General features: G+C 45.0%; 1 protein-coding gene across 1 annotated transcript; it reads left to right on the top strand.

Annotated features, from left to right (window-relative positions):
- The first annotated feature begins 9,147 nt into the window (after nucleotides 1-9,147).
- Nucleotides 9,148-16,107, top strand: Ccl5 (C-C motif chemokine ligand 5). The gene is made up of 3 exons (XM_027923821.2): nucleotides 9,148-9,309; nucleotides 10,534-10,645; nucleotides 15,362-16,107. The coding sequence occupies exons 1-3, from the start codon at nucleotides 9,234-9,236 to the stop codon at nucleotides 15,447-15,449; spliced, it is 276 nt and encodes a 91-aa protein (XP_027779622.1). The 5' UTR covers nucleotides 9,148-9,233; the 3' UTR covers nucleotides 15,450-16,107.
- The last annotated feature ends 3,386 nt before the right edge of the window (nucleotides 16,108-19,493 follow it).

The raw sequence follows: 19,493 nt of genomic DNA, 5'->3' as shown, positions 1-19,493 counted from the left end.
GGATAAAGGGAAACTGAATTGATCAGGGCACCCTGTGTGCACGTACTGGCATCACACAGAGCCCCCATTGACATGTATAATTAATATGTTATTAGAAGACATTATTTAAATTCTGGATTAAGCTGGACCTGAAGCTTGAACTGCTCACCCATTTTCCAGTTACATGAGTCATTTCCTTTTTGATGAGGTGGTTTTTGTGATTGTTGGTTTTGTTTTGTTTTTTCAGGGTTAACGATTGAACCAGGGGACCTTTACCACTAAGACACATCCCCAGTCTTCTTTATTTTGACTCAGGGTCTTGCTAAGTTGCATAGGCTGATCTAGAACTTGCAATCTTTCTGCCTCAGCCACCTGAGCCACTGGGATTACAGGCGTGCACCACCGTGCCTGGCTTGATGAGGCTTATTTGAATCAGATTTCTGCCACTTTCAATCAAAAATTAATGAGCTCTTCTACTGATGCCCAGGTGTGTGTGGGTAGGAGCATTTTCTCCTCTGTGTGCGCCTCTCTCTCTCTCTCTCTCTCTCTCTCTCTCTCTCTCTCACACACACACACACACACACACACACACACAGTCCAACAAATCACTCTTCCCACATGCAGCAGAGATCACATTGAATTCCTCCTCAGTAAAAGAGTTCTCTCCCTGTCCCTTATCAAGTGACCCCTGGGGAAAAGACAAAGCCGATGCTGCCTCAGGACAGAGGAAAATATGACTTAGAGAAAAGAGGAGAAAATAGAAATCCTGCTCCTTTACCTCCAGAGGCAAGGACAGAGGATTGGATAGCTGGAGTCCAGGGCTAACAAGCAGGATGTCGTGAAGTTCTCCCTTTAGATAACACAGGGTGCAGGAGACCTGAAATCAGAGAAGTTGGTGTTGGTAATTGTGGTGTGTCTGTGGAATTCTACACATCAAAGAAAAGAACAGACTATGGATAAACACAAGAGGAAGAAGTTTCACAGTTTCACAGGCACAATTTAGAGCAAAAGAATCAGACCCATAAGAACATACTCTACATTGTCCATTAATATGACATTCAAGGACAATCTAAACAGTCAGATGTCAAATACTAGTTACCTCTGGGGCATAAGTATTCACTACAAAGGAATGGGAGGAAGCTTCTGGGGATCCAAATATGTTCTTTACCTGGAATCCTGGGGTGGTCTGGTGGTTACATAAGAACAGATAAGTATAAAAATCCATTAAGCTTCAGGGTTTTATATACCTCAGACTAAGCAAGTTATATCACAACATTTTTTTTTTTTATGAACAGGAGATGGAGGACTAAGAGAGTAGCAAAGCAGCGATGGTGACCGGCACTGCTCCTTGGAGAACTGTGCACTTGTAGGAAAGAAGGGAGGTGACGATGTGTGGAGAAGGTTGATGTAGCCAGCTCCCATGGCCCCACTCTCCTCCACTGCTCCCTAACATGGCAGCTTTTTAGAGATGAAATGAGCCTGGGGAGGGGGTGGGGAAGTGCCCCTGGGAATAAAGGAGCATTGCCCTCTTAGGGGCTAGCCCAGGTTACCAAATCTGCATGTGTGTAAAAGCAGGACAAAGTGTTTCTAAAAGTGGCCATGGGAAAGGGGGCGCTATGGGCAGACGGGCTCTCGTGTTTCATTTTCTGGTAGGAAATTTGTGAAATATTTTCCTATTTTTATCCACTTTCCCCTTCTGTCATCTGAGAATACAGACCAGCGTATATCTCTCTGCCCCTCTCAGGGGAGAGATGAGGAAGGATAGACAGCAGAACTGAGTCTCTGGCTTGTGTGTTCTAGAATCCTGAGTGTCCTGCAGGAAGAATAAGAGGATGTACATTCAGTGTCTTCACCAGAATCATCAAGGAGGGAAGCTGTCTTCCAAGCCACAAAGAGCCTCCAAGTTTAGACTGGAGAGAGGCAGGTGCTATATCTGTGTCCCAGCATACCCAGAGGCAAGGGGACCCCAGAGAGGAAGGGCTGTGGGGAGCCTCCAGGCAGCTGGGCCAAGGTTTCCACAACCTTCCTCCAGTGTGACCTCAAACTTCCAGAAAGCCCACAGCTATGCTAACTCCAGGGAGCATGGCTCCGAAAGAACCTGTGGGGACGGATAATCACATGGGCCCCCAAGTACCTGAACACGATCCAGAAAGGCTGAGGTTAAAGCTTCCCATTAGGCCAGCAGGAAAAGTCTACATCAAATTAAGCTGTAGGAGTAAAATTTTATTTTTTGTCAAGCTGCATTTATAGGCTTAGCTTCCTTTTATAGCTCTGAGTACTTCAGTGTCACTTGAGTCTCTTATAATGACTTAAATCTTTTTTCATTTGAACCTTGGTATGTTTGTTTTTATGCATACTCGTCATTAATTTTTTTTGTCATCTGTGTTCCTGGATGGAGAACTATGAGGGAGGCAGGCAGGCATCGCTGTGGCATCCCTGTGGCCCTGATCTGGTCACAGACGCCTTCCATCACTCTGAGGCTGACTCACAATGGGCCGCTGCCTTCCTCCCACCCTGCACTGGGAGACCCAGCTGGTGGCTGCTGGTTGCAGGACTGTCTGGGTGCCAGCCCGCCTCCTTTCTTGTCCTACCGCAGGACAGTTCCTGCCAACCTCTAGGGCAGCCCTTTCCTCTCCAGCCAAGCTCCAGAAATCCCCAGCTGGATGACAAGCCCTGGGTTTCCGCAGTCTCGTCTGCTTACATCTCACAATGGCAGGGAGCTGTCCTCTGAAGTGGAACTCCTGAGTCAGAAAAGTCCCTCTGCTTCCTCTTTTCTAACCGGGGTTCTCCCTGTCACTTTCTAAGAAGCACCCATGTCTGTCCCAATTTCGGTCGCTGCAACCCTATCCTCGTTGGGGCAGCTGGAATTGCACAGGAAACTCACTGAGTTCCCACTGGGCTTTGGATGCATGCAGCAGCTCTGCTATTCGACTTTGCTGAGCCTTGGTTTCTTGGTGGTGACATGGGGATGATAATACTACCTACTTACCTCTCATTGTGAGGATTCAATATATAAATAAACACCTGTTTCTCTCTGCTTCCCGGTTGCTATGTCCTGAGCTGCTTTCCTCTGCCATATTCTTCCAACCTTAATGTTCTGCCTCCCCTCAGGCCCAGAACTATGGAGTCAGCCATCTATGGACTAGGGCCTCTGAAACTGTGAGCTCCAAATAAACTTCCTCTCCTCCAAAAAGATAAATACCTATATGAGGCATTACCTGATGTGACAAAGGATTTTAGGTGAAGGGGCTGGAATAAGGAGAAGCCACTTTGAGAGTCAGGTCATCTCAGAGGACCTCTGCTCAGAATTCTCCCTCCAACACGCTGAGCACCTACTATGTGCCAGGCACTGTTCCCAGACGAGGGAACAGTCCAGCAAGAGCAGGGCAGTCTCTTGAGCCTGCCCAGCTTAAATGGCCGACGCTGGAACATGATCGGAAGATTGTGCAACTCTGAAGACTGTGCTCTCTCCCCACACAACACCCTCTGTCAGAGGAGATAATGATCTGCCCTCCCTCCCCCAACACTTCTTTTAGGGGAAGATTGTGTTTGGGGTGTCAAAATGGGGTTCTGAAAGCCCGTTTCCCCGAGTGCGGTAAAAGGTGGGGTGAGGGGCTGAAGCAGTCACGAGACCTTGAAGGATCTCTCCAAGAGCCCGCGTCTCTCACTCATCCAAGGGGCAAAAGAAGATCCAGGACTTGCATGAAGCTCCCTGGGATTCTTTCTCCAACACCAGGACATGACTCATTAAAATGGATCAAACATTCATTTTAGAAACCGATTATATAAGGAAAAGGAGGTCTCCCTCTTACCCCATCCCCAGGACTCTCTCCTTTATCTTTTCTGGCAGGAAGGAAGCCATTACCAGCTTCTGACACCACCATGAAAATAGAGACCTATGCATTTACAAGACTAGGGTTCACGCATACCATGTAGACCATTCTCTCCCCTTGCTTTTTTTGCTTTCTGTATCTTGGAGATCATTCCATGTCTGCATTTAGAGATGTCAAGTGCACAGTCCAGCTGTGCCAGGGCAGTGGGATAGGTGGCAGACAGGCCTGGAGGTAGGGTGCACGTAATACGATTTATTGGGAAAAGCCATCAAGAGACCAGTGACGGCTCCAAAAAGAGTTCTGTGGCTGACAGAGAGCACCTCTGTCACTCACGGTGCCTCACCAAGCAGCACTTCCTCTCCCTCCATGGCGTTTGGTCCAGTGGTGGCCGGCTGGATGAGTGACACATATTCTTTTCACGGTGCCTTCGGTTCTGCCCCAGTCACCACGGACAGAGGGGTTTTATACCTTAGGCTGCAGAAGCCGTGACATCATCAGCATGAGCTTGCTGAGTTTGCTTCTCTGACCAGCATCCCAAGGAGCAACTGTCCTGCTGAACATGCAAGAAAGTAGTTTCTTCAGGTAACTCTCACTCACCCTCGTTCCCAGTGCCCATAAGTCAGAGCCACTGTCTTTTAAGATAACCGGTGTCTGGACTTCCCCACCCAGGCCTGCTCTCACTGTTCCCTAGTGTTACAAGATTTTGGGGAACAGAAAGGGGCATTCAGGGACATGGTGTTTTACTGCCCCTTTTTTCTTTAAGGACAATACAAAGAAATCGCCTTATTTTTTTTTAGTAATTAATTTAGTAAATTCTGACATTCCAATACATGGGTCAGAATTATGTCATCAGTCCCTTACTGCTGGACAATTAGGCTGCCTTTGATCTTCATTACAACAAACCACGACACCCTGTAGAGATCAAGTTTTACATGTGTGAATACATTTGTAAGATAAATTCCTAGAAGTAGGATGGCTACTGTTGAAATCAGGATGGCCTGATTTCAACCTCAAGTCTCTCCTGCTTCGCCAGGCTTTCTGCTGGGGGCTAGGGACAGCAGAAATGGGGGGGGGGGGGCAGTGCTCTGGCAATAAGAGTTTCCAAAGAGTAAAGGAGAGGACATTTCATGAAGCAGTGTGCATGAAGAAGGGGGAAGGAAGTCTCCAACACACATACAAAGGAAAACAGCAAAAATGGACTCGGATGTATTAAGAAGAGTAGGACCAGAAGTCATCAGCCATTCAACAATTTTGAAAGAACTAGTACTTTCCCCAGGGCCTTGCTCCCCAGGCCACCCCACCCTAAGGTAATTTGTGGTGGGCTCCTCCAGTAACCCCAGGCAGACGAGCACTGTTCCCAGCAACTAACACACCACATGTGGTCTGCAGCTACAGAGATCAAGTGGGTGTGCACAGCCACTGTCCTGTGTGGGGAAGGTGAGAAGAATGGGGGGAGGCCAAGCTGCAACCCTCCGTCTGAATGTGGTTGGAACTAGGAGAGCAGTTGTTAAAGTCAGAACCCCTGACATAGTCAACACACATTTAGTGAGAAGGAGGGAAAGGAAGGGGGAAAAATAAGGGAAAGAGACAGAATAAAACAACCCAGAAAGAACAATCCAGAGCTGGATCAAAAGGCTAGGGTAGGAGGCAGTAGAAAGAGTCCTGGATGGAGCTGGGACCTGCGTCCACCTGACAAGTCCCCTGAGCTTGCAAGGAGGCCCCAGCTCACATCTCTGCAGGGCTGCCTCCTGCAGATCCTGCAGCCAGCACCAGCAGAACACTTTGTCCGAGCAGGGCCCTGCGGAAACAAAGAGGAATGAGGCAGGGCTTGCTGTCCCGGGAGGGGAGGGCAGAGAAGGAGGGATCAACAACAGGAGAACAGTTCTCTAATTTGCACGTGGAGAAAATTAAAGCCTGTGGGGAGAAATGGTTTTGCATCTGGCTATTCTCGGGGGCTCAGATTCCTAAATGATGGATGGACATTGCCTGCTTTAGGCATTTTGTTAAGAGCAGTCAGAAGAGCCAGACCTGACACCTACATCATCCTGGGGGAACTCCACACCTGACTAAAGCCTTGGAATCCAAGTGGAATAGGGTTTCACTTTCCCTGCCTCTGTTTGGTCAGCTCAGGTTAGTTCAGCTTGTGAAACTTGGCTGGCAACCAGATTAGCTTAGAGCAAGGGCGAATGACAGAGGAAAAACAAAGACTAGGGCAGGACAAGAGGGGTGGAGTCAGCTGGAGGGATGTGTCTGGCTTTAGTGAGACTCGTGGAAAAGATCTGATGAGAACTGGCCCTGTGAACTAGCGAGGCTCATCAAGGAGCCTGCCAGGTCTACAAATCTGCTGTAGGCAAAATAACAAGTGTAGGTCTCTAAATATTGAAGTGTTCACAGCCTCCATCAGATTCTCAAAAGTCTTCATTACCCAAAACAGTTTGGGTCATTATACTAATGAGGAATCTTTGGCAAACAAACTTATTCAAAGTCATTGTTACCAGCCTCAGAAAGAAAAATACTGCATGATCTTGCATATCTGTGGAATCTTCATGAAAGTCAATTAGATGAACACGAAGAGTAGAACCGTAGTCACCAGGGGCAGGGAGGCAGGGGTTTGGACAAAGCAGAGAAAGGTACAGTAATATAGGATGAATAAGTCTAGAGACCTAAGCTATATCACAAAGACTACAGATCATGATACCATATAGAATACTAGTAATTTACTAAGAGACTTCAGGTGCACACACCACACACAGGAAGTGGTAATTATATGAGATGAATATGTTAACTTGTTTGACTTCAGTAATCATGTCACTATGTCTATGTATATATTAAAGTTTCATGTTGTACACCTTAAATTTGTTATTAAAAATACATAAATAATAAGTATTAGAGCTGGATTTGGGGGGGAGGTGAGGATTGAACTCAGGGTTGTCCTACAACTTTGCTACATTCCTGGCCCTTTTTATTTTTTATTTTGAGACAGGGTCACACTAAGATGTCACACTGGCCTCCAACTTGTGATCCTTCTATCTCAGTCCCTTGAGACAGGAATTATAGGCATGGGCCACTGTGCCCAGCTTAGAGCTGGATTTTGAACTCTAGAGACCCCCTGCACTTAATCAAGATGCTATTTGAAGTTATTGATTTAGCACCTATCATATCCATGATATTTGTTGAAAAATGGGGGAGGGGTTTACTCCAAAAGACACATAGAAAAGATGCTGTGTTCCTGGAGTTAAGACCAGTGAAAGATGATTCACAGTTAAGGAGTACATATTTACTTGTTTGTGGTCTGTCCCCGGCCTATTCCCACATAGAGCAGCCCCAGAAAGCAGGTCTTTGACTACCCTTGCTCACCAGGGTGTCTGCAGTGCCTAGCACAGTGCCTGGATCACAGCAATTCTCATTCGCAAAGTGTAAAGTGAATGAGGAATGGTTGAGCAGTATAGACCATGTACCTTGAAGGGACAGAGAGCAGAAACAGCTCCATGCTGTTTGTGACTCACTTTACAGCTCCCTAAACACATCCATGGTCACTGTGTCCCTTATCCTCTCAACTATCAGTGCAGTAGGTCAGACAGGAAAGAGTTCCTAATTTTCAAGAACATAAAGTGCTAGATGAATCATCTTGAGAGTGGCCACTCACTGAACCCCTATCCTGTACCAAGTTCCATATTGTTTACATGGGCTCTCTGATTTGCTCATGGAATCAATTCATTAGAGTCAGAGAATAACCTAAAGATAACTTGGTAGGTCAAGTCCAAACCTGACTTCAAATGGAAATGAGTGGAAAATAAAAATGTGTGTGTGTGTGTGTATGTATTCTTGCCCTTCTCTGCTCCTCAAAATCCACTGAACCACCCAAAGGGAAGAAAAATACTTCTGAGATTCCCTTTGCCTATTCCTACTAAGCCACTATCCTACCATCTCATCCCCACTTGCCCACAGACGGACAGACATATAGACACACACACACACACACACACACACACACAGCAGGAAGGTTCATTAGGATGCACAGATGAGAAACATGTTGTTCCATCTCTGTGTGGCTTCCTCAGCTAGTGTCCCAACTCAGCACATCTGGTGTCTAGGAAATACTTTCCTTTCTTTCTTAAAGAGGGAAACTGAGATCAAAAAGGAAACAGATACAAAGTTCCTAGGGGAAAATTGCTTTGGCAAGAGTTTAGGGATTTCTTTAGAAATAACATAGTGTGGTAGAAAGTGGTCATGGGTTCAACATTGAGTTCTGCCACTAACAGGCTATGGCCCTCACCTAGTCACTTAACCTCTCTAGGCTCAACTGATCCATCTGTTCAAAGGGAGACTTCTTGGGGCAGGAAGTAGCTCAGTGGCAGAGTGTACCTGGCATCACAAGGGCCTCAATGACTGTTAGCTGCCTTCCTGATGTGAGCCACTGGGAAGAGCTGAGGCATAGACATCCGAAAAATCTGGTCTCAGGTCCCACTTATTGGTTGTGGGCCCCTGTGGATGTGAATAACCTCTTTGAGCCTCAGTTTCCCCTTCCGATGACCACCCTGCCATTGTGAGGAAGAAATGGACAAGGTCTTCCCATTCTGGGTGACTTGGTCAATCCCTGCCACTAATTACATGCGACAGTAGCTAACAAGAAATATTCTCAGTACAGGGTTACATTTTTTAAAATTTGTTTTTGTTACTGTCAATAAACACTTTTCTCTTATTCAGACGCCAGTTTCAGCCCTACCCAGGCTAAACTGTCATGAACAATCACCAGCAAGCAAAGGGGTTTGGGGGGTGACCCAGTGGTCGTGATGAAAGCAAGAAAGCTCCCGCGGAGGAATCATTGCAACTCACACTGAGCAGCTCAGATCCATTTTACAGAATGGGTTCTCTCACCATCCTTGGGGACTATATGTCTAAAGGACACTCCCCAGTAGAACAACTTGTAAATGGCTCCTCCCATGTACGAGAGAAGGGAGGTAAAAATCAAGCACACACAGGAACTGTGAAAGAAACCCAAAAGACCCAGAGGCTCTGCTCCTGTCCTAACTGCCCCAGCCCTTTACCCCCAAGAGGGCAGCTTCCTACTCTCTAGGAAAGACCCCGCCCTGAAGGTGAAGCTGAGGATGCCAGCAGAGGAAGAGTTTCCATGGCAGCACCCGGGCAAAGGGGGGTGAGCTCACTCTGGACCGCAGCGAGTGAGGTGTGGAAACAGAGACTCAAATTTCCGGAGGCTATTTCAGTTTTCTTTTCCGTTTTAAGCAACTTCACTTATGATATCAGCCAGGACTTGGCCACTATTTTGGAAACTCCCCCTTGGAGGCGGGGTGCTCCCTCTACTGGCCCTGAGTCCCTATAAAAGGCCTGAGCTGCAGAGGATCCCTGCAGAGGATCCTGAGACAGCACGTGCATCACCCACAGCCTCTGCCCACAGGTACCATGAAGGTCTCCGCAGCTGCCCTCGCTGTCATCCTCGCTGCTGCCGCCTTCTGCATTCCTGCCTCTGCCTCCCCATGTAAGTCTGGGGCCTGACACCACAACCCATAGAGTAGGTCCACCCACTGCCAAGAAGGCCCACCCCATCCTACTATCCCAGCCCTTGCCCTCTTTTCAACTATAGCATGTATACTGTCTGAATCCCATTGTTTACATTCTTAAAATTGTTTTAGCCAGATGCCCTGTTACCCCTGATAGATCTCTATGCCACTTCATGTCAGGGACCCCCCAGTCAATTTTTCTGAGTCTCCAAGGTCCATAGCCCTTGAGTTTTGCAAGTGCTCACTGAGTGTGAACTGATGCTGAGGATATCGGTAGGCAGGGGTAGCTGGACTGACCTTGAAAAATGAATGACTCATCCTGTCACCAGCAGGATTTCTGAGAAACTTCTAAATTCTCAACAGAGCTCTCCTGAGATAGTCATGGTCTCTCATTTCACAGATGGGAAAAAAAATGGGGCTTATAAAAGAATAATTAAAGCTAACTAAAGGCCTACTATGGGTTAGGGATTGTGCTGTTTGCTTGACCTGTCATCCTATTGAATACAAATACTCTCTGAGTAGCTGTTCTAGACTTACAGATGGGGAAATAAAGGCCCAGGCAAATTAAATAACTTGCCTAAGGGCACATCCACCTAGGAAGTATTCAAACCCAGCCCCATCCAGCTGGGATAAATACTACTACTCTTCTGGGAAGAGACAACTGTGCTTCCTAACAGCATCTTGAATTAATTGACTAACAAGAGGTTCTCTATTCAAAGCCCTTCTCCCTATAGCCCAGCCAAGGGCTCCCAGGATGCAATATGCATCAGGCCCCACTTGGGATCCTGGCTGAGCCAAGAAGCCTTAGCTTTGGAACCAACTCTCCCCAAACCTACCCTATGCAAGTTTTGAATTCATCAGGGATTCTGGAAGGGCGAGAATGAGGGCAGAGAACCCATGACAGGGGATAAGGAGGCCCAGCATGACCTGAGAGCCAAGGGCAGTGGGTTATGATATAGAAGAAAGGATATAAGCTCAGCTCAAGGATCAATTGACGGGGAAGAGATACTTTCAGTCTTCTGTTGGAATTCCCATTCGGCTCCTGTGTTCCATGACCAAGTGCCTTTACCTCTCTGAGCCTCAGTTCTTCCACGGTGGATAATAGTCTTTTCAAGATCAGTCATGTAAAATGCCCAGCACAGTGCCCAGTGTCCACTGGCAATGAATAAAGGGGGGTCTCCTTTCTTCATCCTTTCTCACAGATGCCTCGGACACCACACCCTGCTGCTTTGCCTTCATCTCCCGCCCAGTGCCCCGCAACCACATCAAGGAATATTTCTACACCAGTAGCAAGTGCTCCAACCTAGCAGTCGTGTGAGTCTCAATCCCACTGATTCCTCCAGGGGGGTGAGGAAGGGTTGACTTGGCTCCCAGAGTCAGTGACCCCACACACCAGGCACCCTCTAAGAGAGTGCCCCACCCACTCCCACTCATCCTCCAGCTACCCAAGTAGCCACAGTACTTTCATCTCTAGCCTCGGGGTTTCCAGCCACAATGTAAAAGAACTAGACGAGGTATCTTTGGAGGATGCTGCCCACCTCATGGGCTAGGTTCCTAGGACTCCACTTGCTGGTGCAACTTTTACTTGAAAAGAATTTGAAATGCCCCTGCATAGAGAAGATGGACTCCATCATCCCTTTTCACTGAAGAACCCTAGAGTCCCCCATATTTCACACCTAACCAAACCAACCTAAACCTCAAAGGAACTAGGGGAGGAGGTCTAAGGTCAGGGGCAAAACAAAACAAAATAACAACAAACTATTTATTTAGGAAGAAATTTTTAAAAAGATAGAGGGATTCACCTTTAAATATGCAAGCTAATACATTTGGGGAAATAGAATAGTCCCTACTGCATGGGAAGTGCCTACTGTGTGTCAATGCCTTATGTGCATCACTTCTAAATTTCACATAATGGCCCTGAGAGGTAAGCACAATTCTGGCTCTCAGATAATGAAACCGAGAGATTTATTGACTTCTCCAATATTGCACAGTGAGTCTGGAGCCTGTCTCTGGAATCTCCTTAGTTACTAAAGAAATAGAAAATGATAGAGACTGAAAATGGGGCTTGACCTAGTGGCACAGACCTCTAAACCCAGTGACTTGGGAAGCTGAGGCAGTAGAATCGGAAGTTCAAGGCCACCCTCTCTCAAAATTTTCAAAAAACACCCATATGTATAAAAGCCTGGAGACATAGTTCAGTGCTTGCCTTGCATATGCAAGGCCCTGAGTTCAATCCCCAGTACTTAGGGGGAGGGGGAAAAAAATAGGTCTCTCATCAAATTTCCTATGAAAATTCAAAGTTTTTAATCCAAAAAATGTTCATGACATGGTAAATTTATAGGTATTCAAAAATGGAGTTGGTGAATGGTCCTGGTGAATCAAAATATACTGGTAATATTTTGCATCACTGATTTTATTTCTGAAAACAAATATTTTTCAAAAGGAAAAAAAAACTATTCCCTAAATATCTCTTATGGGCAGAGATTAATAGAACCACCATCCCTGGTCTACAGGCTCACAATCTAATAAGAGATGAGACAGACACAGCAATGACTAGAGTACCCGGCAAAGAACATCACACAGGAAGACAGGGAATGTGTCTGGTTTCAGGGGTGAGGAGAGAGGATTTAGAGGAGGTTGTGGCAAAAGGCACTGTTTGGGGCATGATTGGGATGGCAGGGGAAAGCCTGTGGGATGGAGTTTATCAGACAGAGAGGATGCCTGCAGGGTTCGACTTTGGTTTGTGTAGGGACTCCATGTAGGGAAGCCCAGAGGGCCTTGAATGTCAAGAAAATCAACAACAAAAAAAAGAGCTATCAAATGTAAAATGAGCTGGAAACTCAGCCTAGGAAACTGGGGTCCAGTTAAAGGCTACTGTAGCTACCCACATGTGTAGTACTGGAAGCAGAAGGAAAGGAGAGATGGGAGAGAGGAGGTGGAATTAGCCAGGGCCATGGACTTGAGGTCAGGGCCAAAGGGGAGGGAGAGGCTGACAATGTAGCTGAGACCTCAGCCTACATAGTTAGAGAAGAGTAGAACCCCCTTAAGTCTCAAGGACAAGCTGTCTAAAGAGGAAGGAGCCAAGACAACCCTGTGGAAACAGCTAAGAGATGGAGGGGAGGGGAGTGTAAACAAAGGGCTGGTAGCTGAGGACATTCTCTTGTAGGCGGAAGGGGCCTTCCAATAAAAACAAGGCAGGGTGGCACTGCCTTGGTGAGCACTGGCTCTAAAGCAGGTCTGCCATGTCGGAACCATGCATGCCACCTGGTAAGCTTAGGTCCCTCACTTAACCTTCTGAACCTCAATTCCTCCACCAAAATGGGATGGGGCTGGGTTGTGGCTCAGTGGTAGAGCGCTTACCTAGCACCTGTGAGGCACTGGGTTCAATCCCCAGCACCACATAAAAATAAATAAATAAACAAACAAGGAAAATATAGGTATTAAAGATATTAAAAAAATATGACACCATATTTTTAAAAAAATAGAGAAGTGCTTCCCTCCTTAGGTCACCATGAGAATAATAAAATGCTTAGACTATTCCCTGGCATCCATAAAATAATAGGTGAAATTTAAGAAATGAATGCAATTTATTTATCTCCTTGTTCATTCAATAAACATCTGTTAAGCACCCACTGTGTGCCAGGCCCCAGGGTCCAAGACTCGGGAAAGAACACAGAGAAAAGGACAGCAATTGAGAACGCCTGCTCTGAAGGGGCAGGTGGAAGGAGAGAAGTCAGACAAGTAGAAGGTCCTGAAAATGGGGGGAAGGATGGGAAGAGTTGGCAAAGATGGTCTGTTTTTGGTATGGCGTGCTGCAAAGAGGAGGAAGTGGAGCCTGGGCAAGGCTCATCTCAGGTGTTGGTTTCCTGACCTTTTGACTTCCTGGCCACACGCCAAGGGTGCTAAGAAGAGAGCACTGAATAAGGACAGGGTCTATATCTGAAGCTTCCACACTTTTCCAATAAGAAAATAAACAGTGAGAGGCAGAAGAGCCTAGAACACCCCTTCCCCTATTTTTCTCATCCGCTCTGCTCACCAGAGTAAGACACAGATGGTCAAGGGTCTTGGGTGAGCCTCAGAACAGCAGAAAAGTTGCTCAAAGAGCAAATATTATCCATGAGAGAGCCCAAAGAGCAACCAGGAAATTCTCATTCTCAAAACACACCTAAGCCTTCACTTTATCTGAAAATATTTGGGCTCACAAACATGCATAATATACTTAAAAATGATTAAGACAGGGTTGGGAGTGTTGCTCAGTGGTAGAGCATTTGCCTATCATGTATGAGATATATGAGGCCCAGGGTTCAATCCTGGGGTGGGGGGATTAAGATAATGTTATATGTTTTACCACAAATTTAAAAAAAAAAAAGTTTCAATGCTGTTATACATAGAATCAGAATTACACAAGGTTATTGACTTTGAAAGACATATGGATAGATGCCTATAGAAAGAATGAAATCAAACTAAAAAATGAATAAGATATTTAAACGAGGTAGGCACATTGTATATCAGAACATATTTGAGCATAATACTTTATTCCAGGGAATACATCAGTATTTTTTTATTTTAATAGTTGTAGATGGACAGTTTGACTTTATTTCTTTTTATGTAGTGCTAAGGATTGAACCCCGTGCCTCATACATGCTAGACAAGCACTCTGCCACTGAGCTACAGCCCCAGCCCCTACATCAGTATTTTAAAAATATAATAGTTATTGCAAAAACAGGCTGATTTACAATTTACCTTTATTGTTTCTGACACATAATTAATTTCTTTGTTAGGCCATATAATAAAATGTCATACTGTGTGACTCAACAAAATTTTTAAAATAAACTTCCAGACAGCTGCATAATAATTAACTTTCTTCCTATGAGAACCTTTAACATATTTAATCTTATATACTAACTTAAGTAAGACCATGTTCAAATCCCCCCCCAAAATAATAGTAGTGTGTAGGAACACTTCCTAAAGGAGAAGCCAAAATTTAAACAGTCAAGTAGACAAGGCTATTCCCAAAATATGTGTTAATGGGCAGCTGTTACCTAACCAACAGTCTACCCTACAGAAAACCAGGCCCCCCCAGACAGGCAAGGTGGCAGCTGGACTGACCCGTATGACTAGCAACTTTTATACTTCCAATTTATACCATCAACACCTGCAGAGATAAGGCCTCCAACCTTCACAATCTTTATATTCTGTTTGGTAATTTGGTAGAAGTGCTTTGGCACTGCCAATCTCAGGTCCCTCAACCTCTCTGGGCCATGGTCCAGGACCAGGACCTTGGTCTCATGTTGTTCCAATCCACCCTAAAGCAGAGGTCTCACAGCACTCTAATAACAATACCTATACATGCATGCTATTCTTGTATAGTATTTTTCAAAACTCATTATCTCATTTGAGATCCACGACAATTGTGCAAAGCAGGAATTATTTCTGTCCATATTTTAGAAGTTAGCAAATAGGCCCAGAGACCCTAAGTGATTTGTCCATAGTGATCCAACTACTAAGTAGTGCAACAAAAACTCAAGTTCATCTCCTTCTTTCATTCACCCACCTGTGCATAGATATATTCCTGGGTTCATTTGTTGAGTGTCTACTCTGTGCCTGGCACTGTGTTGTCTATAGTCAAATCATGTGTTCCTTTAGGCACTTTTCTTAAGCACATCCTGGAGGACATCTTTTTTCTCTCTGCATGGTGAACCCAGCACAGGGCTTGGGGAAGGGGAAGTGCAGAGAAAAAGCAAGTGGTTAGCCAGTTCAACCCTAGGCTCTGGAGTCTCCCTATCCCCTTAGCATTACAGGCTGCATGTATCTGGGTGGGGTTTACAATGCACACGACTTTGCTTCTGGCTTGGAGCCCTTAGATCCAACAGAGGAAGAAATGCCTCCTAAAAAGAAATAGCACCTCATGGCGCTCCAAAAAGAACCTACCCTAGTCCCACCACCATTTCCTTTTATGTCTCAATCCACCTCATCCCCTAATCTGGCTGTCCCAGTGCTAAGAAGGTCTCACTCTCTTCTCTCCCACAGCTTTGTCACCCGAAGGAACCGCCAGGTGTGTGCCGACCCAGAGAAGAAATGGGTTCGGGAGTACATCAACTCTTTGGAGATGAGCTAGGATAAGCGGCACCTTGAACTTCAGCTGGTGTAAACTCGCCTGTTGCTATCTGCTGTCATCCTAACCACCTTAAGAAGCTTCTCCCCAGTCCCCCACTCCCATTCACCTGTTGGAGGGAAGGTTCTACCACATAGCAGCAATTAGAAAAGGCTCCCGACCTAAGCCTGGAAGCCTTACTAAGGCCCTGCCTTAGCAACAAGAAGTCTCTAGGCTCTGAAAGTCAGGCCCCTTGGCTTTGCTATGGTTCTATGACTAGAGAAGGAAGTCAGCATGTTTCTCAAGGAAAGAAGGAAGACCAGGATCCTGAAGAAATCTCCCATGGCCAAAGTTGCCATCTCAGGCCCTCAGGAGGGCTGAAACTATCAAACATAAGAAATCAGCTATTTTTTTTCTCTTTTTTTTTTCTTTTCTTTTCTCCCCACCCCTCACCCCCAGCTCCCTAGTGCTAGGGATGGAACATGCTAGGCAAGCACTCTACCACTGAGCTAGACCCCCAGCCCTTTTAATTTTAGAGACAGGATCTCACTAAGTTACCCAGACTGGCCTCAAACTTGTGATCCTCCTACCTCAGTCTCCCGAGTAACTGGGATCATACCACTTGATCTGACAAAAAAAAAAAATCAGCTTTTCATTAAAATTTTTCAGTATAATTACAAAACTGGCTCCTGGATTGATTTCCTACGTGGGAACCCTCTTCCCCCATGTACATTAAGCAACAGGGGTCCAGGCTTAAACTTACCTGATGCCCACACTAGACTTGAGGGCCATGGCCCCACCCAGTGAGCAGGGCTGGGAGCAAAAGTGCTCTCTCACTCTCTCTCTCTCTCTATCTGTCTCTCTCAGAAGTGGGCACTGGCAGGCAGAGCAGGTAAAGTAACTAACAAGTGACTTGTCCACTGGGTAGGAAGGACAACAGTCACTATGTCCCAGCCCCAACCCCCAAGAATTTATCTGTCTCCCTGTCATAGTACCTCCCTGTTTCCTCAAACTTTGGTTGGCCCTTCCACCTTAGCCTACCCTCTACCTAATCCCCAGTGGGTTTCTTTACGACTCTTGCCCTTAGAACAGGATAGTGACAATCCTGAAGGTCTCCAGTCTTTCAAATAAGAAGAATGGGGGGCATTTTGTGGTTTTTACAACTCCACCAGTACCTCTAAAGTGAACTATTCCAACCTTCCCAACTATGTGTCCCTTCATATGAATATGTAATGACAACAGATATAGGTAACATTAATTGAGCACTCACTATGTGCCAACCATGGGCTCAGCCTCACATATTCATCATTCTTTTTATGGTAGGTATTATTGTTAGCCCTGTTTACAGTGAAGAAAACCCATGGCAAGAGAGGGAAATGATTTGCCCACAAAGCCCCACCCACCGCCAAAAAAAAAAAAAAAAAGTAAGGTCTAATGCCAAAGCCCATATATTTTTTTTTGTTTTTCACCTTCAAATTGCAAATTTTCAAACTTACAGAAATTTGCAAGAATTCATTCATATGTTCTTCATCTGGATTCAAATATTAACATTTCACTACATTTTCTTACCCCGCCCTCTCTCCCTCGTATAGACGTTTTATCAGGACAATTTGAAAGTTGCAGAGATGATGTCACTTCACCCCTAAAAGTTTCATTGTATTTACCCTAAGAGTAAGAACATTCTACCTAATCATCAAAAGAGCAATACACTCAGGAAACTCATCAGTGACATAATATTATTTCCTAATATAGGATCCATCATCAGATTTCCCTTATTGTCTCAAATAATGTCCTTTTAGCTATTTTTTAAAAATATTTATTTTCTAGTCATAGTTGGACACAACACCTTTATTTTATTTATTTATTTTTATGTGGTGCTGAGGATCAAACCCAGGGCCTCATACATGCGAGGCGAGTACTCTACCGCTAAGCCATAACCTCAGCCCCTGTTAATAGCTATTTTTTAAGATTAAGGATCCAATACTAACACACCACAAGGAGCGGGAAGAATAGAAGTTCCGTGGATTAGACAAAGGAGAATGAAGGGAAGGGAGAGGGACAGGAATAGGAAAGACAACGGAACGAATCTGACATGACTTTCCCATGTACACATATGAATACAGTGAATTGCCGCATCAAGTACAACCACAAGACTGGGATCCTAATTAGAAATAGATAATCTCCGTGTATGTAAAAATGTGTCAAAATGTACTCTCCTGTCATGATAACTAAAAAGAACAAATTTTTGAAAAGAAAATTGCACTAATGGAAAAAAACTCAGGGTACAATGAAGTACACAGTGGGTTTAGGTTTCATGTCTTTTTGGTATCTTTAAGCATAGTTTTTTCATTTTTTTAAAAAAAATATTTTTTAGTTGTCAGTGGACCTTTATTTTATTTATGTATATGTGGTGCTGAGAAACGAACCCAGTGCCTCACACATGCTAGGCAAGTGCTCTATCACTGAGCCACCATCCCAGCCCCCTATTTTTTTCATTTTTAAGACACTGATAGTTTCTAGTTCTCATCAGATTTTTTTTCCCAGTACTAAGGATTGAACTCAATGCCTTGTGCATACTAGACAAGCACTCTACTACTGAGCCACACCCCCGGTCCCAGATCAGATGTTCAGATGTTTGTAGAATGTTTTTTAATTTGGGCTTGCCTGATTATTTCCTCATAATTAGACTGAGGTTAAAACATTTTTGGTAGGAATACCATGGGCGATGTTGTCTTTCTCAATATATTATATCAAAATACTTCATGCCAGTTTTCTGGTGATATTAAGTCTGATGGCTTGGTGACCCATGTACTCTTGCTACAATGGGCTGCCTGCTGTGTGCCAGGCACTGTGGTAGGCACTGAGGGTGGGATGGGGAGACCAGAATAAAGAGGTGCATAGTCACAAGTCACAATCTTCACCTTTAGGCAGATGGCAGTCCAGTGAGGGCTATGAACAGATTAAACATATGATAAACACAGAAAGAGAAGCAACTGTACAAAAGGCTGTGGTGACACTTAGGTGGAAGAATTACATCACTGAGTGGGTGGGGCCAGGAGCCAGGGGAGGAGACTTCAGAGATGAGATAACTTTTTTTTTTTTAGTACTGAGGATTGAACCCACAGGCATGCTATCACTCAGATATGTCCCCAGCCCTTTTAATTTTTATTTATTTTTTTAATATTTATTTTTTAGAAGTTCAATACCTTTATTTTGTTTATTTATTTTTATGTGGTGCTGAGGATCAAACCCCGGGCCTCGCACGTGCTAGATGAGCGCTCTACCACTGAGCTACAATCCCAGCCCCTAATTTTAATTTTTAAATGCCTCAGTTCCCACGCTCAGGTTTAAGTTGCCAAGGCTCGCCTTGAATTTGGCCTTGAATCCTCCTGCCTCAGCCTTCCAAGTACCTGGGATTACAGACATAGGTTATCATGCCTGCCTAAGATGAGGGAATGTTTATATGGAATTCGAAAGATTTAAGTAAAGTTTAACAGGTAGAAAGGAAGGGAAAGGACTGATAGGTAGTGGGAACAGCATATGCAAAAATGGGAGGCCGGAAAGACAGATCTTTGATATTCTTTTTGCTTGTTTGTTTGTTAATCAGACTTAATATCACCAGAAAACTGGGGAATGAACCCACTTTATCACTGGACCACATCCCCAGAATTTTTTTTTTTTTTTTTTTTGTACTGGGGATTGAACCCAGGGGCACTTTACCACTAAGTTACATGCCCTGCCCTTTTTATTTTTTGAGACAGGGTCTCACTAAGTTGCTTAGAGCCTTGCTTAGTTGCTGAGGATGGCCTTGAACTTAGATCTCCTACCTCAGTCTCCTCAGTCAGTGGAATTATAGGTATGCACCACCACTCCCTGCTGGTACTATCTCTTGTAACCAAGGAGGGGAGTGTGTATATAAAAGGGGTTGTCCATCACCACATCTTCCTAATGGCATATCCTGAGAACAACCCCTGCCCCTAATGTGGACTTACTTGAGTCCAACAGTTCATCAAATGCTTTGATTTTCTTTTTTAATTTATGCCTTGCCACAGACCTGGTAGTTAACCA

Source organism: Marmota flaviventris, chromosome 17, assembly GCF_047511675.1.
Source record: "Marmota flaviventris isolate mMarFla1 chromosome 17, mMarFla1.hap1, whole genome shotgun sequence".
NCBI classification, from domain to species: domain Eukaryota; kingdom Metazoa; phylum Chordata; class Mammalia; order Rodentia; family Sciuridae; genus Marmota; species Marmota flaviventris.
The sequence above is the reverse complement of the archived record's forward strand: the minus strand, read 5'-3'. Positions and strand labels throughout refer to the sequence as shown.